We start from the raw sequence: 14516 nt of genomic DNA, 5'->3' as shown, positions 1-14516 counted from the left end.
CCCGCCAACCCCCGGGGAAAACCCCAAGGAAACAAGGGAAGCTGAGAACGGGGCCAGTGTCTCGGCCAGAGCTGGGCAGTGCTGGAGCGGCGGTTCCCAAAGCGGGGTCCCTGCACCGCTCGGGACCGTGAGGAACGCACTTCCCCGGGCTCAGGGGCCCCGGGGTGGCCAGCAGCTCCCGGCTCGGGATGCGGCCCCGCCAGCACACCCAGGCCCTGGCCAGTGAGCCCCGAGGGGCATGGCGCAGGTACCCAGCATCTCACTGTCCCACAAAGCTCTTCTGGCAGGCACTGTTCTGGAGGGTGGATGTCTGGCCACGGTCCCATCAAGGCCAGGATAGGCCTTCGTGACCCAGCCTGTCGGCTGTGGGCTGTGGCCGGGAAGGGGGTTTCACTGGACCCAGCGCAGAGAAGGGACCCTTTTGCTTGGAGGGCTCCCTCAGGATGTGACCACACAGGACAGGCCTTGGGGCACCCGCAGCCCTGTGGTCCTGCTGGCCTGGTAGCCGGGCATGGCCTCTACGTGCCTTGAACTCAAGAAGCCCCTTCCTCGAGTCAGAGCATCGCAGCCGAGCAGACGCCTGCTGGGGAGCCTGGGTAAGGCGGCCCACCAGAGGCTCCGAGGAGCCAGGCACGCTGAGCTGGCATTTCACACGGAATTAACGTAGGGCGTATCCGCTTCAACAAATGACCACAAACCGCGCAGCTTGAAACAACAGGCGTTCACCTGCTCGTGGTTCTGGAGATCAGAAATCTGGAGTCCAGTGTGCGCGGGGCTGCGCTCCCTCCAGAGGCTCCGGGGGAGGGGTCCCTCCTGCCTCTTCCAGCTCCTGGTATCGCCGGCAAACCTGGGCGTCCCTGGCTTCTGGCTGCATCCTTCCCGTCTCTGCCTCCGTCTTCACGAGGCCTCTTCCTCTTCTGTCCCTTACAAGGACACTGTCACTGGATTTAGGGCCTACCCGATTCCAAACTGATCTCATCTTGAGATTCTTAGCTTGATTACGGCTGCAAAGACCGTTTTTCCAAATAAGGTCACAGCCACAGGTTTGGAGGTTACGATTCAGCAGAGTTCAGGGAACTCTGGGCTTTGAGGTGCCCAGAGAGGTGCCTAGTGGCGGAGGGCGGGGGGGTGATGAGTAGCAGTGCTCATGCTTTTCCAGTGGCAGGAGGCTCGTAGAAGGTTCCAGGCGTCTCCAGAAGGTCTGGGGCACTCGTGGTGCACGTGGGGTCGCGTCCAGGTCTGCATGGCCCATGCCTGCCTCTTCCCATTCTGATGGCTGCTCTTACTTTGTGAGGGCCTCGTGTGGAGATGTGCGAGAGACAGGAGGGGACAAGGGGCTAGCGTCCCTGGGCAGCTGTGAGCAGCAAGTGGGCTGAAGCCAGCGGTCCTCTGTTCCTGTCCTTGTTGCAGGAGTGGTGGCAATGGCCTCCTCTGTACGTGCGTCCCTAAGCAAACAGACCCAAGGCAGAGGGAGGTGTTGCCCTAGGGAAGGAGACTTCCCAGAGGCTCCAGACCTCTCACCTCTTTGCCAGCCTGGGTCACACTGTCCTGCAGCTGCAGGGGAGGCTGTGGCCAGCTCTTCACTCAGCGTGGCAGCCGCGGGGTCAGCCCACAGCCCAGCGACCTGAATTTCCACTCCTCCTGGGGACCGGGATGCTGCCCCGTGCAGGCAAAGCTGCTCACGTGGGTGGTGCTGCCCTCCGCCTGGCCGCTGGGGCTGTGACCTGAGGCCTCCCTTGTAGCAGTTTCAAAAGGAGGGTCTGAAGTGAGCAGGCGTCTGGCTCCGGCTGGCTGGAGCTCACGGCCCAAGGGCAGACCCGCAGCCCGGAGGGGAGCAGAGGCTCTGGGCGGTGAGGAGGGGGGCAGTGTTGGCCCGCAGCAGCTTCCTCCCGACAGACCAGGCAAGGCGTGTCATCCGGAAGTCTCCCCCAGGGCAAGGGCCCAGAGGGCTTAGGCCAGGGGTCACCGGCTGGGTCCCGAAGGAGCAGCCGCTAGCACAAGTGAAGCTCCTGCCAGAGGAAGGAAGGGCGACAGAATGAGCTGGGAGCCCAGCGCCCTGCCTGGCCCGGCTCCCTCGTGCACCTCCGTCTCCCTCTGTAAAATGGGGCCGGGACAGCCCCTGCGCTGGGATCTCCGTGGGCAGGAGGTGCAGGACACTCCCTGCGGGTCGGCCCTCGGGGCAGGTGGCCTGGGGGGCGGGGGTACCGAGGTGTGGGCGGGAGCTCCGCGCCGCGCGTCGCCCCGTGGGAAACAGTCCTGGAGGGCATTCAGTGAGCCAGGACCCGGGCTCACTCCGGCCCCTCTCTCCGCAGGACCCACGCTGGGCGAGAAGTCCGAGGCCAAGGCCGGGGCGGAGCCCAAAGTCTCGGGCCTGGAGCGCAGCCGCGAGCTGAGCACCGAGCCGCCCTTCCTGCCCCCTGTGCGCAGCCCCGCGCCGGTCCTGCCCTCCGCCGGCGCCGCGCCCGGCGCCCCGTCCAGCCCACCCGTCAAGAAGGAAGCCCCGGGCCTGCCCCGCCTCACGCCGCAGCCGCCGCCCGCGCCCTTGCAGACCCGGGCCTCCCTCCCGACGCACGTGCCTCTCCCCCCGGGCGCCTTCCCGGGCCCCGGCGCGGCTGCGCACAACGGCCTGCACAGCCTCAGGTGGGCGCGGGGCGGGGCCCGCGCAGCCGCAGGTGGGCGCGGGGCGGGGCCCGCGCAGCCGCAGGTGGGCGCGCGGGGCGCGCCGCCGGCCGGGCACTGAGCGCCCCTCCCTGCAGCAGGAGCAGCAGCGCCAGCAGCGGCGCCAGCCTGGGGCTCGCGAAGCACGCGTCCCTGTCGCCTCACGGGCCGGGCCCCCACCTCTCTACCTCACACTTGGCGCTCCGCTCGCAGGCCCAGCACCAGCACCACGCGGCGGCCATGTTCGCCGCGCCCCCGACACTGCCCCCGCCCCCGGCGCTGCCGGCCAACAGCCTGGTCATCCCAGGACACCCCGCCGGTAGGTCCGGGCGCCGCTGGTGGGGCAGTAGGGTCACTGTTTCCCTCCACTGTGGGATCCTAATCCCCGGGGGGGAGGGAAGCGGCTCCTGGGGAGGGGCCAGCCCCCACCCAGCTGGACGGCAGCCCCCCAGCAGCCCATAGCGCTAGCAGGCCACCTTGCCCAGGGCAGAGGAAGCTTCCTGCCAGGGCCTCCGATGTGTGTGTGTGCGTGCGCGCACACACACACAGATACAGGTGCTCACACGCGCGTACACGGACACAGACATCCCTTGCTCCATTCTGAGCCCTTGCCAGGCCTGGTCGGGCAGTCTGAGGCAGGGGATTGGTGCAACCCGGAGCTGCTCCGTGGTCATGGCAGTGAGGGCTCCCAGGGCCTGCCGTGGCTCTTCCCATCCACCGTCCCTGGGCTGCTGGGCGGGTGGGGGAGGGGAGGAGGGTTGAATGGTGGAGGAGAGGGGCCCCAGGTGAACAGCAGCTGGCCTGGCCCAGCCTGGCCTCTCCCTCCCTGCCTGATTCCAGCAGGGGCTTCCCCACGGCCAAATCTTAGGTCACTAAGGATTTCTCTGTGGGTCTCCAATTTTTTTCTAAAGTCTTGTCGGCCTAGCTTGGGTTGGGGCAGCTCAGTGCCCCAGGATGGGACCAGGACACTGGTCCGGGGGTGCTGGGACGGGCAGGGCTCCCCTTCAGGGCTGTCTCCGGGGGCTCCCAGGGTGGCTCACGGTGTTCTCTCTTGCCTTTAGATGCCAGCCTGTTGATCTCATTCAGCCAGCCAATCATGTATTGCCAGCCTCATTCGGGGATTCTGATTGGTACTTGGTCACAGGCACCTCTCTTACCTCCACCCTGGGGCCCGCACGTAGCGAGCGGCCACCACGGCTTGGCCTGCCGAAACCGGGAGTGCCAGCAGGTGACTATCCGCCTCGCCCCGCCGGGAGCCCGCGGCCGACGTGCCTCTCTGTCTCTCTCTTTTTCTCTTGTAGATCACGAGCTGCTCAGGCAAGAGCTGAACGCGCGTTTTCTGGTCCAGAGCGCCCCCCTGGGCCCGGGAGCTCTGCTGCGGGCGGAGTTCCACCAGCACCAACACACACACCAGCACACACACCAGCACCAACACACATTCGCCCCCTTCCCTGCCGGGCCGCCCCCGACGCCGCTCCTGCCGCCTGCCGCACCCCCGCCGGTGCGTAGGCTGCGTGCCGGCGGGCGGGCGGGCGGGCGGGGGCGGCCCGGGCGCAGGACACGCAGCAGGCACACGCAGACGCTCTCTGCACGCATGCAGGCTGACACCATCCCCTTCCGTCCGGCCATCCGTCCAGCTCCTTCTCTCGTCCCCCCCCCCGCCGCCCGCCCCAGGTCATGCCTTGAGGTTCCCCATCCTGAGCCGTTCTTTCGGGCTTGGGGAGCACCGCGTGTCCACACGGCCGTGGGGCCAGTTGCCCCCACATGGGGTCCTCAGTGTCTCCACTGGTAGCAGGGCGGCAGGTCCAGAGGCCCGACAAGACAGGGGCCACGGGAGCCAGGACTCTTCCCATGTTCCTTGTCCTCGAGGTCTCATGCCCTGAGCCAGCTGCTGTGGGGCAGGGTCCCCTCTGCTCCCACCCAGCTTTGTTTGGTCACTCACTAGTCTGCCAGTGGCCTCGGTGTGTCCTGCAGCCTAACCACCAGCCTTGGGCTCCATGCCCTCGCCCCCGCCCCAGTCATGGCCACAGACACCAGATGGGCGAGTCTGCGCCTCCCGTGCTGGGACCACTAGAACAGGGAAGGCCAAGGGGCAGCACGCTCGGGGAGCCTAGGGGACAGCTGGCTGAAGGACACCAGCCTTGCTCTGGCCACTGCCTGGCTGGAGGGCGTGGGTGGGTGCTTGACCAGCGGAGGGCGTCAGCGTGGCCGGAGGCCTCACTCTCTGCCTCCTTCCCTTCTAGTTTGACAAGTACACGCCCAAGCTGGACAGTCCCTACTTCCGACATTCCAACGTGAGTGTCCCTGTGCGCTCTGAGCTCTCCAGGCAGGGTGAGGGGTGTGGAGGGCGGCGGGGCTGTGCCGTGTCCGTGTAACCTCCCACCCAGTGCAGGGGTGACGGGGTGGGGACCAGAGGGCTGGGCCCGGCGTCCCTGCCCCGGGCGTCCAAGCGTCCAGCGAGGCCCCTGGAATGCCCCTCCCACCTTCTCTTGCAGTTTTTCCCGCCCTTCCCTCCAGCCGTCCCAGGACTGCCCGCCCTGCTCCCACACCCAGGTCCCTTTGGATCCCTGCAGGGTGCTTTTCAGCCCAAGGTACCAGCTGCTCCAAGGAGGGGGGTGGGCACTGTGGGTGGGCTCTGCAGGACCGCCCCGCCCCCAGCCAGCCCTTGCTGTCCCGGGGCAGCTCCAGCCGCCTCGCACGTAGTTGCGTGTGTCGTGACCCTGGGTGGCCCCCAAGGGGTCTTCACCTCAGTGCAGAACATCCTGACCCTTGGTGGGGCCCTCTGTGCCCCATGGGGCCGGGAGAGCCTGGCTTCGCTCGTTCTCACCTCCTGGCAGCGCTCGGGGTTGGGGTCTGGATGGCGGCAGCACAGGGGCATCCTCGCTGCAGGAGGCCCAGGCAGGAAGCACCCCCTACGCCCCAGGACCAGGGACTGGGCTTGCTCTGCTCACCTTGCCTGAAGCGGGACTGCCTTGGCCCTTGGGGAAGCCCCTGGCCCAGGCACGTCGATCAAGAGCCTTTTCAGAAACCTCCGGACAGGATATGGTGGGATGCCAGGCCGCCCCTGGGTGGCGCCTGGGGGCCCTCATGCCACCTGGGCATGGGGCCTGCAAAGTCATCTCGTGCCCTGTCCGTCTCTCCCCTCAGACTTCAAACCCACTCGAGCTAACAGGCCAGGCCAGTGCTGTTAACACCCTCCTACAGAAAGCCCCCGGGGTAGGTGGCAGCGGTGCCCGTGCCTCCTTCCTTCTCTGGTGGGCATTCCCGCCGGCGTGGCTCCTTGTGGAGGCCCACATAGTCCTCTCCCCCCGACCCCCCGGGGCTGGGCTGCTTGCAGAGCCTGGGTCTGATGCTTCTTCCTCTGTCGCTGGCAGGTGTCAGACCCATACCGGACAGCAGTCAGGGTGAGTGTGTGTATGCCTGCTTGCCTCACCTTGGGAGGAAGGGGCCTGGCGGGACCTCAGGGAAGGTCCAAGGCCAGGGAGGACCCTGGGTGCCTCTTGAGTGGCCACAGGGGTGCACTGTGACAGCAGGAATCGGGGGGGGGGAGCGAGGAGGTCCTGGCCTCAAAGCTGAGCCCGTCGCCTGCCCTGTCGCAGAAGCCCGGGAAGTGGTGTGCTGTGCACGTGCAGATCGCCTGGCAGATCTACCACCATCAGCAGAAGATAAAGGTGAGCCTGACAGCTCGCGCTGCCGGCCAGGCCTGTGCTTCAGAGGCTGCCCCTCGCCCAGGCGCTGTGCTGGGCTGGGAGGGGACAGGACAGCAGTGTGTGGGGAACTCAAGGCCACTTCCCACCTGGCCACCCAGGGTGACGCAGGCAGGGATTTGGGAGGAGCTGACCCTGCGGGCCTCCCCACCATCAGTTGAGTCCTCCCAGTGGGCCGTCGGCCCTGTCCCCTTCTTCCCCCCAGGTGTCTATTAGCACTTGGGCCTGCTGTGTGCCTGGGTTTTTAGCCAGGGGCAAAGATGACCAAAAGCGCTCGCGGAGCCTTCGTGCTCCTGGGGTGGGGGGGTGACAGGTGGTGAACGGGAACCCAGCTCGAGGCCGTCGCCCTCCCGGCAGGTGGTACCAGGCGCCCTGGCCGAGCGACACAGGGAAGTGGGAGACCTGGGGACCCACAGCTGGGGCAACGGGCCGGGGCGCTGCCCTCGTACCGCAGAAGGGTCTCCACGCTCTCGTCTGCCGTCTCAGATAACGCGTTACCCCACGCACAATACTTTTAACTCATCACGTTCTAAATGTGCTACAAAGGACCAGTCACAGAAAGGGATTTACGACAGATTATTGTGCAATTCAACATGCAGATGCTTAGAGCCACCTAGAAGGCACAGGGAAGGAGGTGGGGCAGCGTCCCCAGCTAGGGCCCAAGCCTCCCGCTCTGTCGCTGCCGTCTCGGCAGATAGAACTCACCTCGCCCCGTGCCTCCTGCGGCCCTTGTGACCAGGGACGGGCTTCGTAGTTCTGTTTAACTTCACTAAATTTGAATCTTAACACTGAAGGCAAATTTAGTCATCGGAAAACTGGAACGACTTGGGTGTGGGATGTACGTTTCCAGCTCAATTTTACAAAATCTAAACCAAGTATTTCCAGTGAAAATGTCGCATCCAAATTGAGATGTGTTTTAAGTGTAAAACACACCAGCTTTCAAGAAGCGCATGAAAAGGAGTGGAACACCCCAGTCAGGACCTTCCTGTGTCAGTCACACATGGCGTTCGGTTATTCTGCATCTGCTGAAACGTCGTCAGGATAAATCTTAACCTGTCTGTCCGCTCACTGGGCAAGGCCAGGAGCAGGTGGTGTCCCACTTTGCTGGCAGCTCACTGGCAGCCCCTGCGTACCCTCTGTCCCGCAGATGCAGCTGGGCCCTCACAAACTGGACACGGGCGCCAAGCTGGACTTGTTCAGCAGACCCCCTGCCCCGGGCGTGTTCGCCGGATTCCACTACCCGCAGGACCTGGCCCGGCCCCTCCTCTCCAGCTCAGGTAAGGCGGCCTGGCTCGTGGGCGCTGGGGGCTCGGCCACCGTGCAGGCCGGGGGGCGGCCGGGCGGAGGCGTTCTCACCTTTTCCCTCCAGCTGCTCGGGCAGCGTTCTTGTTTCTCCGGCCGTAGCTGGTGGGGTCTGGCAGCCTTGCCCTCCTCGAGCTTCTCCCCCTGCGGAGACTCCCCCCCACCCCCAGCCGACCTGAGCCCCGCGTGGACTCTGGCCAGGATGCCCTCCTCTCTGGGGCGTCCTTCCCGCTGTCCCTCCCAGGAAGGGTCTGGCTTTTCTCTCGGAACCCGTGTGCTCGCCCCCGCCCCGCCCCCCAGCAGCCGCGCCACAGCCTTGCGGCGTCAGGGTCCCTGGGACTACCCCAGGCTCGCAGTGCTCCCAGGACTCGGCACACGTCACACTCCAGCCCCGGCTGTATGCGTTGCAGCCTCGGCCAGGAAGAGGGGGAGGGTGGAAATGGGTGGGTGTCTCCCGAGCACTGCCCCAGGGGCCCCAGGACACACTTCATTCCCCAGCGAGGAGCCGTGACAGCAGGGCGAGGCGCTGTCTCCCAGAGAAGCTCGTGGAGACCCACTGCCCAGGGTTTACTGGGGGCCGTTCACGTAGGCAGCTCTGCCTGTATGGACCAAAACCCGGAATCCCAGAAGGAAAGCAGGTGCTCACACAGACCACCTTGTTTGCACAAGCAACTGAGCTTCCGTGCGGCCTTCCTATCAGAGGGAAGCGAGAAACCTGCTGGAACCCGAGTTCCCAGATGCTGAGGGCAGCCGAGCAGCAGCCCTTTCCGAGGTCAGCGGCCTTGAGCCCTCGCTCCGGGGCTGCTGCTGCTTCCTCCCCAGCTGTCAGGCCCTCAAAGGACGTCACCTCCTCAGAGAGCCCTCCCTGACTGCTCCTCGGACACCTCCCCCCGCCCTCCTCCAAGCTCATGTACGCTCACCCCCACCCGCTGCCCCTTGCACATGGACACGTGGTCCATGCGGGCAGCCTGTCGGCACACTGGCACGACGGGTGTCACGCTGGCCGTCTTGGTGAGCGTGGCGCCTCTTCCCAGCCCTGGCTCCACCACCCTGATGGCCTCCAGACCCCAGCCAGGCGTCAGGCCCCCTCAGAAAGCAGAGGGCCTCCCATCTGGGCCAGAGCCCACAGGCTGTGGCCTGGGCCCCTCTGTGCTCCTCACCCACCCACGGCCCTGTCGATACACCACCCTCTTTAGCCCTGGGGCCAGCTGGCTTCCGAACTTTGACTTAAGGTCGCTTGGAGGTGAGGTCAAGTTTCTAGCTGGGAGCTCTCTGGGGACTCGAACCTGCGTGTGTGTGGGTGGAGGAGCCCACCTGTGACGCACACAGCGCACCACTATTGGGGTCCCCACAGGTGGAGGGAGCTGGAGGGACACGAGGGGGCGCCGTCACTGGTCTCACCAGGCACTCACTTCTAGGCTACGGGATGGGGCACCCTAAGCGGCAGAGTCGGCCCCTGACTCAACAGGCCCCGTCCCCAGACTGGGCCTACCGGCTGCCCTCCAGGTTCGGTCCTGAGGGGCGTCGGGGGAGCCGGGGCTGTTGCCATCGTGACGCTTGTGGACTGTGGCCTGCAGCCAGGGGACACCACAGGACGAGCTGCGGCCTCTGGCAGCCGTGACTCGGGCCAGTGTCCGTCAGCACCCAGGCCGCACCCGCCGTTAGGTGACCGGGACTGTAGCTCTGGTCGGAAACTCCAGGGCCGCTGGCTTCGGGAGAGCCCCCTGAAGGCTCGATCGCAGGCCGTGTCTCTGCCCTTTTTCCTCTGGGGGCTCCACTGCTGTCAGCACCTGCCTCTCTGCTCCACCCCCTCGGGGTCCCCCAGGCTCCGGGGAGATGAAAGCCCACCTCCTGCTTGGTCACATGCCTGCAGTGGGAGGAACAGCCGCCCAGGGCGCACCCACCCTTGGAAGGAGCCGCAGTCGAGGCCCCGGGTGCACTCCGGCTTCCATCAACCTGTCCCCCTCTCAGGTGCTGCCCATCCCACCACCAACCTGTTCGGACCCTCAGCGCATCCTGGCAGCTTCCTGCCCACTGGTCACTTGACGGGTAGGTGCCCCTTGAGGTCCGTGCGGTCTGGCTGGCCTGTGCTGACCTCAGGGCTGGGGGGATGCAGGTGGGTGGGGAGATGACCCCAAGAACCGGGTAGCCCTCCGATTGCGGAGGTAGCACCTGCCAGCTTCGGGAGCCACGGGGTGGGGGGAGGGTCCGGTGCGCACGTGGAGACCCCTGAGCCCTCGTTACCCCCACAGACCCTTTCAGCAGATCAAGCACCTTCGGGGGCCTGGGGAGCCTGGGCAGCAACGCCTTCGGAGGCTTGGGCAGCCACGCGCTGAGTGAGTGACTGCGCCCCCCCCCCCCGCCCGCGCATGCGCCGTCACTTCGCGCAGGGGCACGCGCATGTGTTTTCCGCGCGCACGCCTGCGTGGGGCGGGGCCGCCCTGACGCCGGGCGCACGGACCCCTTTTGCCGGCTCCTTGGGGCACGTGCGGGTCTGAGATCGGGAATCTCCGTGTGTGTGCGCCTTCCTAGCAACGCTGCCTCACGCTCCCACCGCCACCCACCCCCCAGCTCCCGGTGGCAGCCTCTTTGCCCCCAAGGAGGGCCCCACGCTGCACGGCCTGCCCAGCCCCCGCGAGGCCTGGAACCGGCTGCACCGGGCGCCGCCCTCGTTTCCTACGCCACCCCCGTGGCCTAAGCCTGTAGACGCCGAGCAGGTCTCAGCCCTGACCAACCACGATCGAGAGCTGGACAAGAGCAGGGAGGAGCGGTGAGTGGGGACCCTCCGCTCTCCCATCCTGCCGGCTTCCCGCCCCCGCAGCCCCTAGGCAGCTCAGCGGAGCCGCGCGTACCTGCCCGCGGGGCGCACTGAGCTCTGCCCTCAGTCTCCTTGGTTGGGAGGCTGTGAAGTCTGCATCCTCAGGGCCCGGGAAGACTAGGGGAAGGGAACCCCACACCCAAGCACTCTCCGTTCTGTCTGCACAGAGGACCCTTGCTGGTGCAGGGTCTGGGCAGGCACCATCCAGGGCGGGGGTTCACTCCCTCCGAGGCCTTGGCGGGGACCGTGGGCTTGTGGACCACAGCGGGGCCTCGAGGGAGCTCAGATCAGCAGGGCAGAGAATGCCGTTGCACGCTGCAGGGGGCCGCTGAGCCACCAGGGGGCCCGAGTCTGGGAGGTACACCTGTGGGCAGGTGGATGGGGGCTGAGCTTGTGCGTGTTTCCCTACCCCCAGCCCCATGCGTTGCAGAGCTAGGCCAGGGCAGGGGAGGTGGTAGCCACGTTTTCAGGTGAACGGCAGAGGCTGGGGCTTGAGTGTTCTTGAGTCGTGGCCCGCCACGTGGACTGGAACAGAGGGCTCCCTGTCCGGCCCTTCCACCCAGGTCCTGTCCCCCCAATCCTGAATGCGGAGCATTTCACTCATGGGTAGTGCTACGTGCCAGGCACTGGGTGCACAGGGTGGAGCTTGACGCAGAGCAAGGAGAGAGAGGAGACGACCTAGAATCAGCCTGGAAGACGGTGGGGATGTGTCGCAGAACCCAGGAAGGGTGCCAGGGAGCAGCCCAGGGCCTGCTCACCTCCTACAGCCACAGCACTGTCGCCACAGCGGGTCAGGAGCCCGGGGAGTTGCAGGTCCCCCATGGGGATCTCAGGGTCAAGCGGGTGGGGCTCGAGTAGAGTGATGGTGGCCAGGTGCAGCACAGGGTTGGTCAGGGGGCCGGGGGACCTGGGGACTCCCAAGGGGAAAAGGAGCCTCGGATCTGACCCAGTCAAGCCCAGCTGCCCTCCCAGCCCTTCATCAAGGTGGGGGCCGTGCCCATCGTGGTCCTAGCTCAGGAGCAAAGGACTAAGAAGTACAGGGTGAAAAAAAAAACAACAGGGTGGCGCCTCGGGTGAGAAGTAGCCTGCAGTGGGGTGGGTGGAACTATGGTGACCGCAGCCAGGCCACAGGCTCCGCATGAGGAAGGATTTGCAGGACCCTGTCCCTGCAGCAGGTCTGGGGCATGGGTGGAACTGCCCTAAGTTTCTCAGCGAAGGACTGTCCGGGCTCAGGGGCTCAGCGGCCTGGGTCCCCGTGGAGCGCTCTGCAGTTCCGCTGCAAAGTCGGTGTCCGTGGTGCTTGTGGAGGGGAAACAGGCGTGGGGTAACTCTCGTGGGGACGTGGGTTGTGGTCACCACGTGTTGACGGGGTCTCAATAGCAATGATTCCACGGGAGGCGGGGGTGCTAAGCGGACCCCACACGCACGCACGCAAGGACCCTGAGGTCACTACGGCGGGCAGTGGCCTCGTCACGTTGAGGTGGGAGCTTGGTGTCGGGGGAGCTCGCTGCAGGGTGTCCCGCCAGGCTGAGGGGGGCTGTCTTGTCGCTTCCAGGGACCTCCTGGAGAAGACGCGCCTGCTGAGCCGGACCTCGCCCGTGGCCGCCGTGGGCCACCTGGGCAGTGGCCTCCTGCTCCGCGGCCAGGGCGAGCCGGGCCGGACCGGGGTGCCTGCCGAGCGCGAGGCCGAGCCCCGCGTCAAGGAGAGCCGCTCCCCGCCCCGGGAGGACAGCGCCAAGCCCAGCAAGGCGGCCCTGGGGGACGGCCTGCGCCTGGCGGGCCTCCTGGGCCGTGAGCCGGCGAAGCCGCTCGAGGCGGCGGCCGAGCGGCCCCAGAGCGACGTGAAGGTCAAGGAGGAGCGCGGGGAGGACGGCGACGCGCCCCCGCAGCCCGGCCCGGGCCTCGCGGGCCGCGAGCGCCCAGCTTTCGCCTGGGAGCCACCGCGGGAGGCCTACCGCGGCCCCGAGCCGCCCCGCCGCGCCCCGCTCGCCCCGGGCCCCGCCGCCCTCCTCGAGCCGCCCGAGCGCCCCTACCGCGACCGCGAGCCGCACGACTACAGCCCCGAGCGCTTGAGGGAAGCGCGCCGCGACGAGCTGGAGCGCGCCCGGGCCGCGCACTTGGACGGCGCGGCGCTGCTGCCCGCGCTGGGCGCCCTGCACTACCCGCGCCTCGCGCCGGCCGCCGCCGCGCTGCACAACGGGCTCCTGGCGCGGACCCCGCCGGCCGCCGCCGCCTCGCTCGGCGCGCCGCCCCCGCTGGTGGCCGCGGCCGGGCCCCCCACGCCCCCGGGGCCGCCGCGGAGCAGGACTACGCCGCTCGGGGCCCGCGCGCCCGGCGAGGCCCGCGACTACTCCCCGTCGCGCAACCCCCAGGAGGTAGAGGCGCGGTAGTGGCCGCGGGGCCGCGCTTGCCGCGCCTGCGAAGGTTCCTCCACGAACGAACGCACTGCTGTCGACTAACCTAAACGTCTGTTTCTAAAACTTAAGCACAGTTCCATCGGTCCTGGGGCGATGCTCGCTCTTCCACTCGCAGCCTGCGGAGTTGGGGGTGTCATACACAGCTCTTCTGGGGGTGGTCTTTTGTTTTCCGAGCTTGAGATGAGGCTACTGGAAAAAAAATTCAAGTTTGTACCTTTTTTCCCACAGGTGAGAAGCGTTTTTAATAGATTTGTATTTTTTTCAACTTTGTGCTCTTTAGACATTTAAATGAAACAAAAAAGACTTTTGCTTTTTAACTTTTAGTTTGCTTTTGCGATTTAATGGCCTCAGAGCCCCAGGGGGTTTTTTTGTCTTATTTATGGAGAAGAAAACGGTCATTTTGTCCAGCGCACTGTGAGGTCCCCACTCAGGCCCGGCCCTGGCCCTCCCTTGGTACTTGGAACCGAAGTTACAGATATATATTAAGATAATTAATAATGTACAAAACTTTATTTGCCTTATTATGCAGAAGTGTAGAAGGGTTTCTTTTTCGGTTTGTTTTTTTAAAAAAAACACAAACAGTGTAAATAGTCTGTTAATATAAATATATGATGTTATTAAATTCTTAATTTAGGTAGACTTTATAAAAACGGTTTCTAGAAACTCCTCTGGTTATCTGTTTAACGTGGTCACAAAAACCCACCCGCTGTCAGTTGGAAATGCCCTCAGACGTTTAACTGCAGCACCGTCCTTCAACTATGCAAGCGCTCAGGGCGGCCGGGCCGCCGGGGGGACCACGGAGCGGCCCTGGGACGTGTGTGCACCTTGTGCTGACTGTGCAGTGTCCTCGGGATCCACCCCAGACAAGTAGGGTTTGGGAGGTGAAAAGGCTAAAGGCTAAAGGCACAAAAGAAATAACTTCTCTTCTCACGGAGGACATCAGCAGACGTTTGTCTCATGTTTTCCCACCGGCCAAGGCCTTGGCATGATTTCCTTTTGGTTTCAGTCTTACTTTCATAACCCCGTGAATGTCACCATGCCCTGTCGTCAGCGTACCTTGTTTCCTGGCATCCACACCTGTGTCCTCGGCGTTTGAGCCTTGGTTCGGCCATCTGTAGCTGTTTGCTTTCTTCGGTTCTGTATCTTCAACCCTGTGTTTCCACTGTAGACTCCGGTTATTTTAAACATTCTGTTCTCACATCAACCAATGAAGGAAAATACAGCCTTGATTTTGGATGGACAGGTGGTTGAGTGTTTTGTGGGGCTTTGTGACAGCTGGGGGTCGCGCACCCACCCTCAGTTCCTTCCCGCACCCTGGCTGCTGCCACCACCAGGGCTGCCCAGTGGAGCACCGGCCTCGAAGTCGCCAACCTCGCCTCGCCCCGCTCCCCCAGGCCGTTCAGGCTCATCTCTCTGACCTTTGCATCTCCAGCTGGGCCTTCAACTCCGCTTTGGTCACGTGGTCCCCACCCTGTCGTCTGCCACATCACCCCCGTATGGAACTTGTCCGCTGGGTTGGTCTTCTCTGTGCACCGGCTGTTGGGGTGCACGTCCAGGGCAGGGCGGGCCTTGCCCCCCGCTGCCCCAGCAGAGCAGGTGGTGGCTGTTGGAGAG

The 14516-nt window shown here is 65.2% G+C and overlaps 1 protein-coding gene across 16 annotated transcripts in view; it reads left to right on the top strand.

The window, feature by feature from the left end:
• Positions 1–14142, top strand: part of FBRSL1 (fibrosin like 1) — an 84527-nt gene extending 70385 nt beyond the window's left edge. For 3 of the 16 annotated variants that reach the window (XM_033836665.2, XM_033836664.2, XM_033836662.2), the window contains 13 exons: positions 2313–2640; positions 2757–2977; positions 3720–4159; positions 4902–4952; positions 5154–5249; positions 5806–5874; positions 6033–6062; positions 6258–6329; positions 7513–7642; positions 9639–9716; positions 9920–10003; positions 10200–10437; positions 12041–14142. In XM_033836665.2, the coding sequence (XP_033692556.1) occupies positions 2313–2640; positions 2757–2977; positions 3720–4159; positions 4902–4952; positions 5154–5249; positions 5806–5874; positions 6033–6062; positions 6258–6329; positions 7513–7642; positions 9639–9716; positions 9920–10003; positions 10200–10437; positions 12041–12875 (2672 nt within the window). In that variant the 3' untranslated portion in view covers positions 12876–14142. Of the gene's footprint in view, positions 1–2312; positions 2641–2756; positions 2978–3719; positions 4160–4901; positions 4953–5153; positions 5250–5805; positions 5875–6032; positions 6063–6257; positions 6330–7512; positions 7643–8165; positions 8440–9638; positions 9717–9919; positions 10004–10199; positions 10438–12040 lie in introns of all 16 variants that reach the window. The other 13 variants (XR_004521365.2, XR_004521366.2, XM_033836668.2 and 10 more) reach the window with 13 other exon arrangements.
• Positions 14143–14516: the final 374 nt, after the last annotated feature.

Source organism: Tursiops truncatus, chromosome 13 (genome assembly GCF_011762595.2).
Source record: "Tursiops truncatus isolate mTurTru1 chromosome 13, mTurTru1.mat.Y, whole genome shotgun sequence".
NCBI lineage: Eukaryota > Metazoa > Chordata > Mammalia > Artiodactyla > Delphinidae > Tursiops > Tursiops truncatus.
This window is presented reverse-complemented; position numbering and strand designations above follow the sequence as displayed.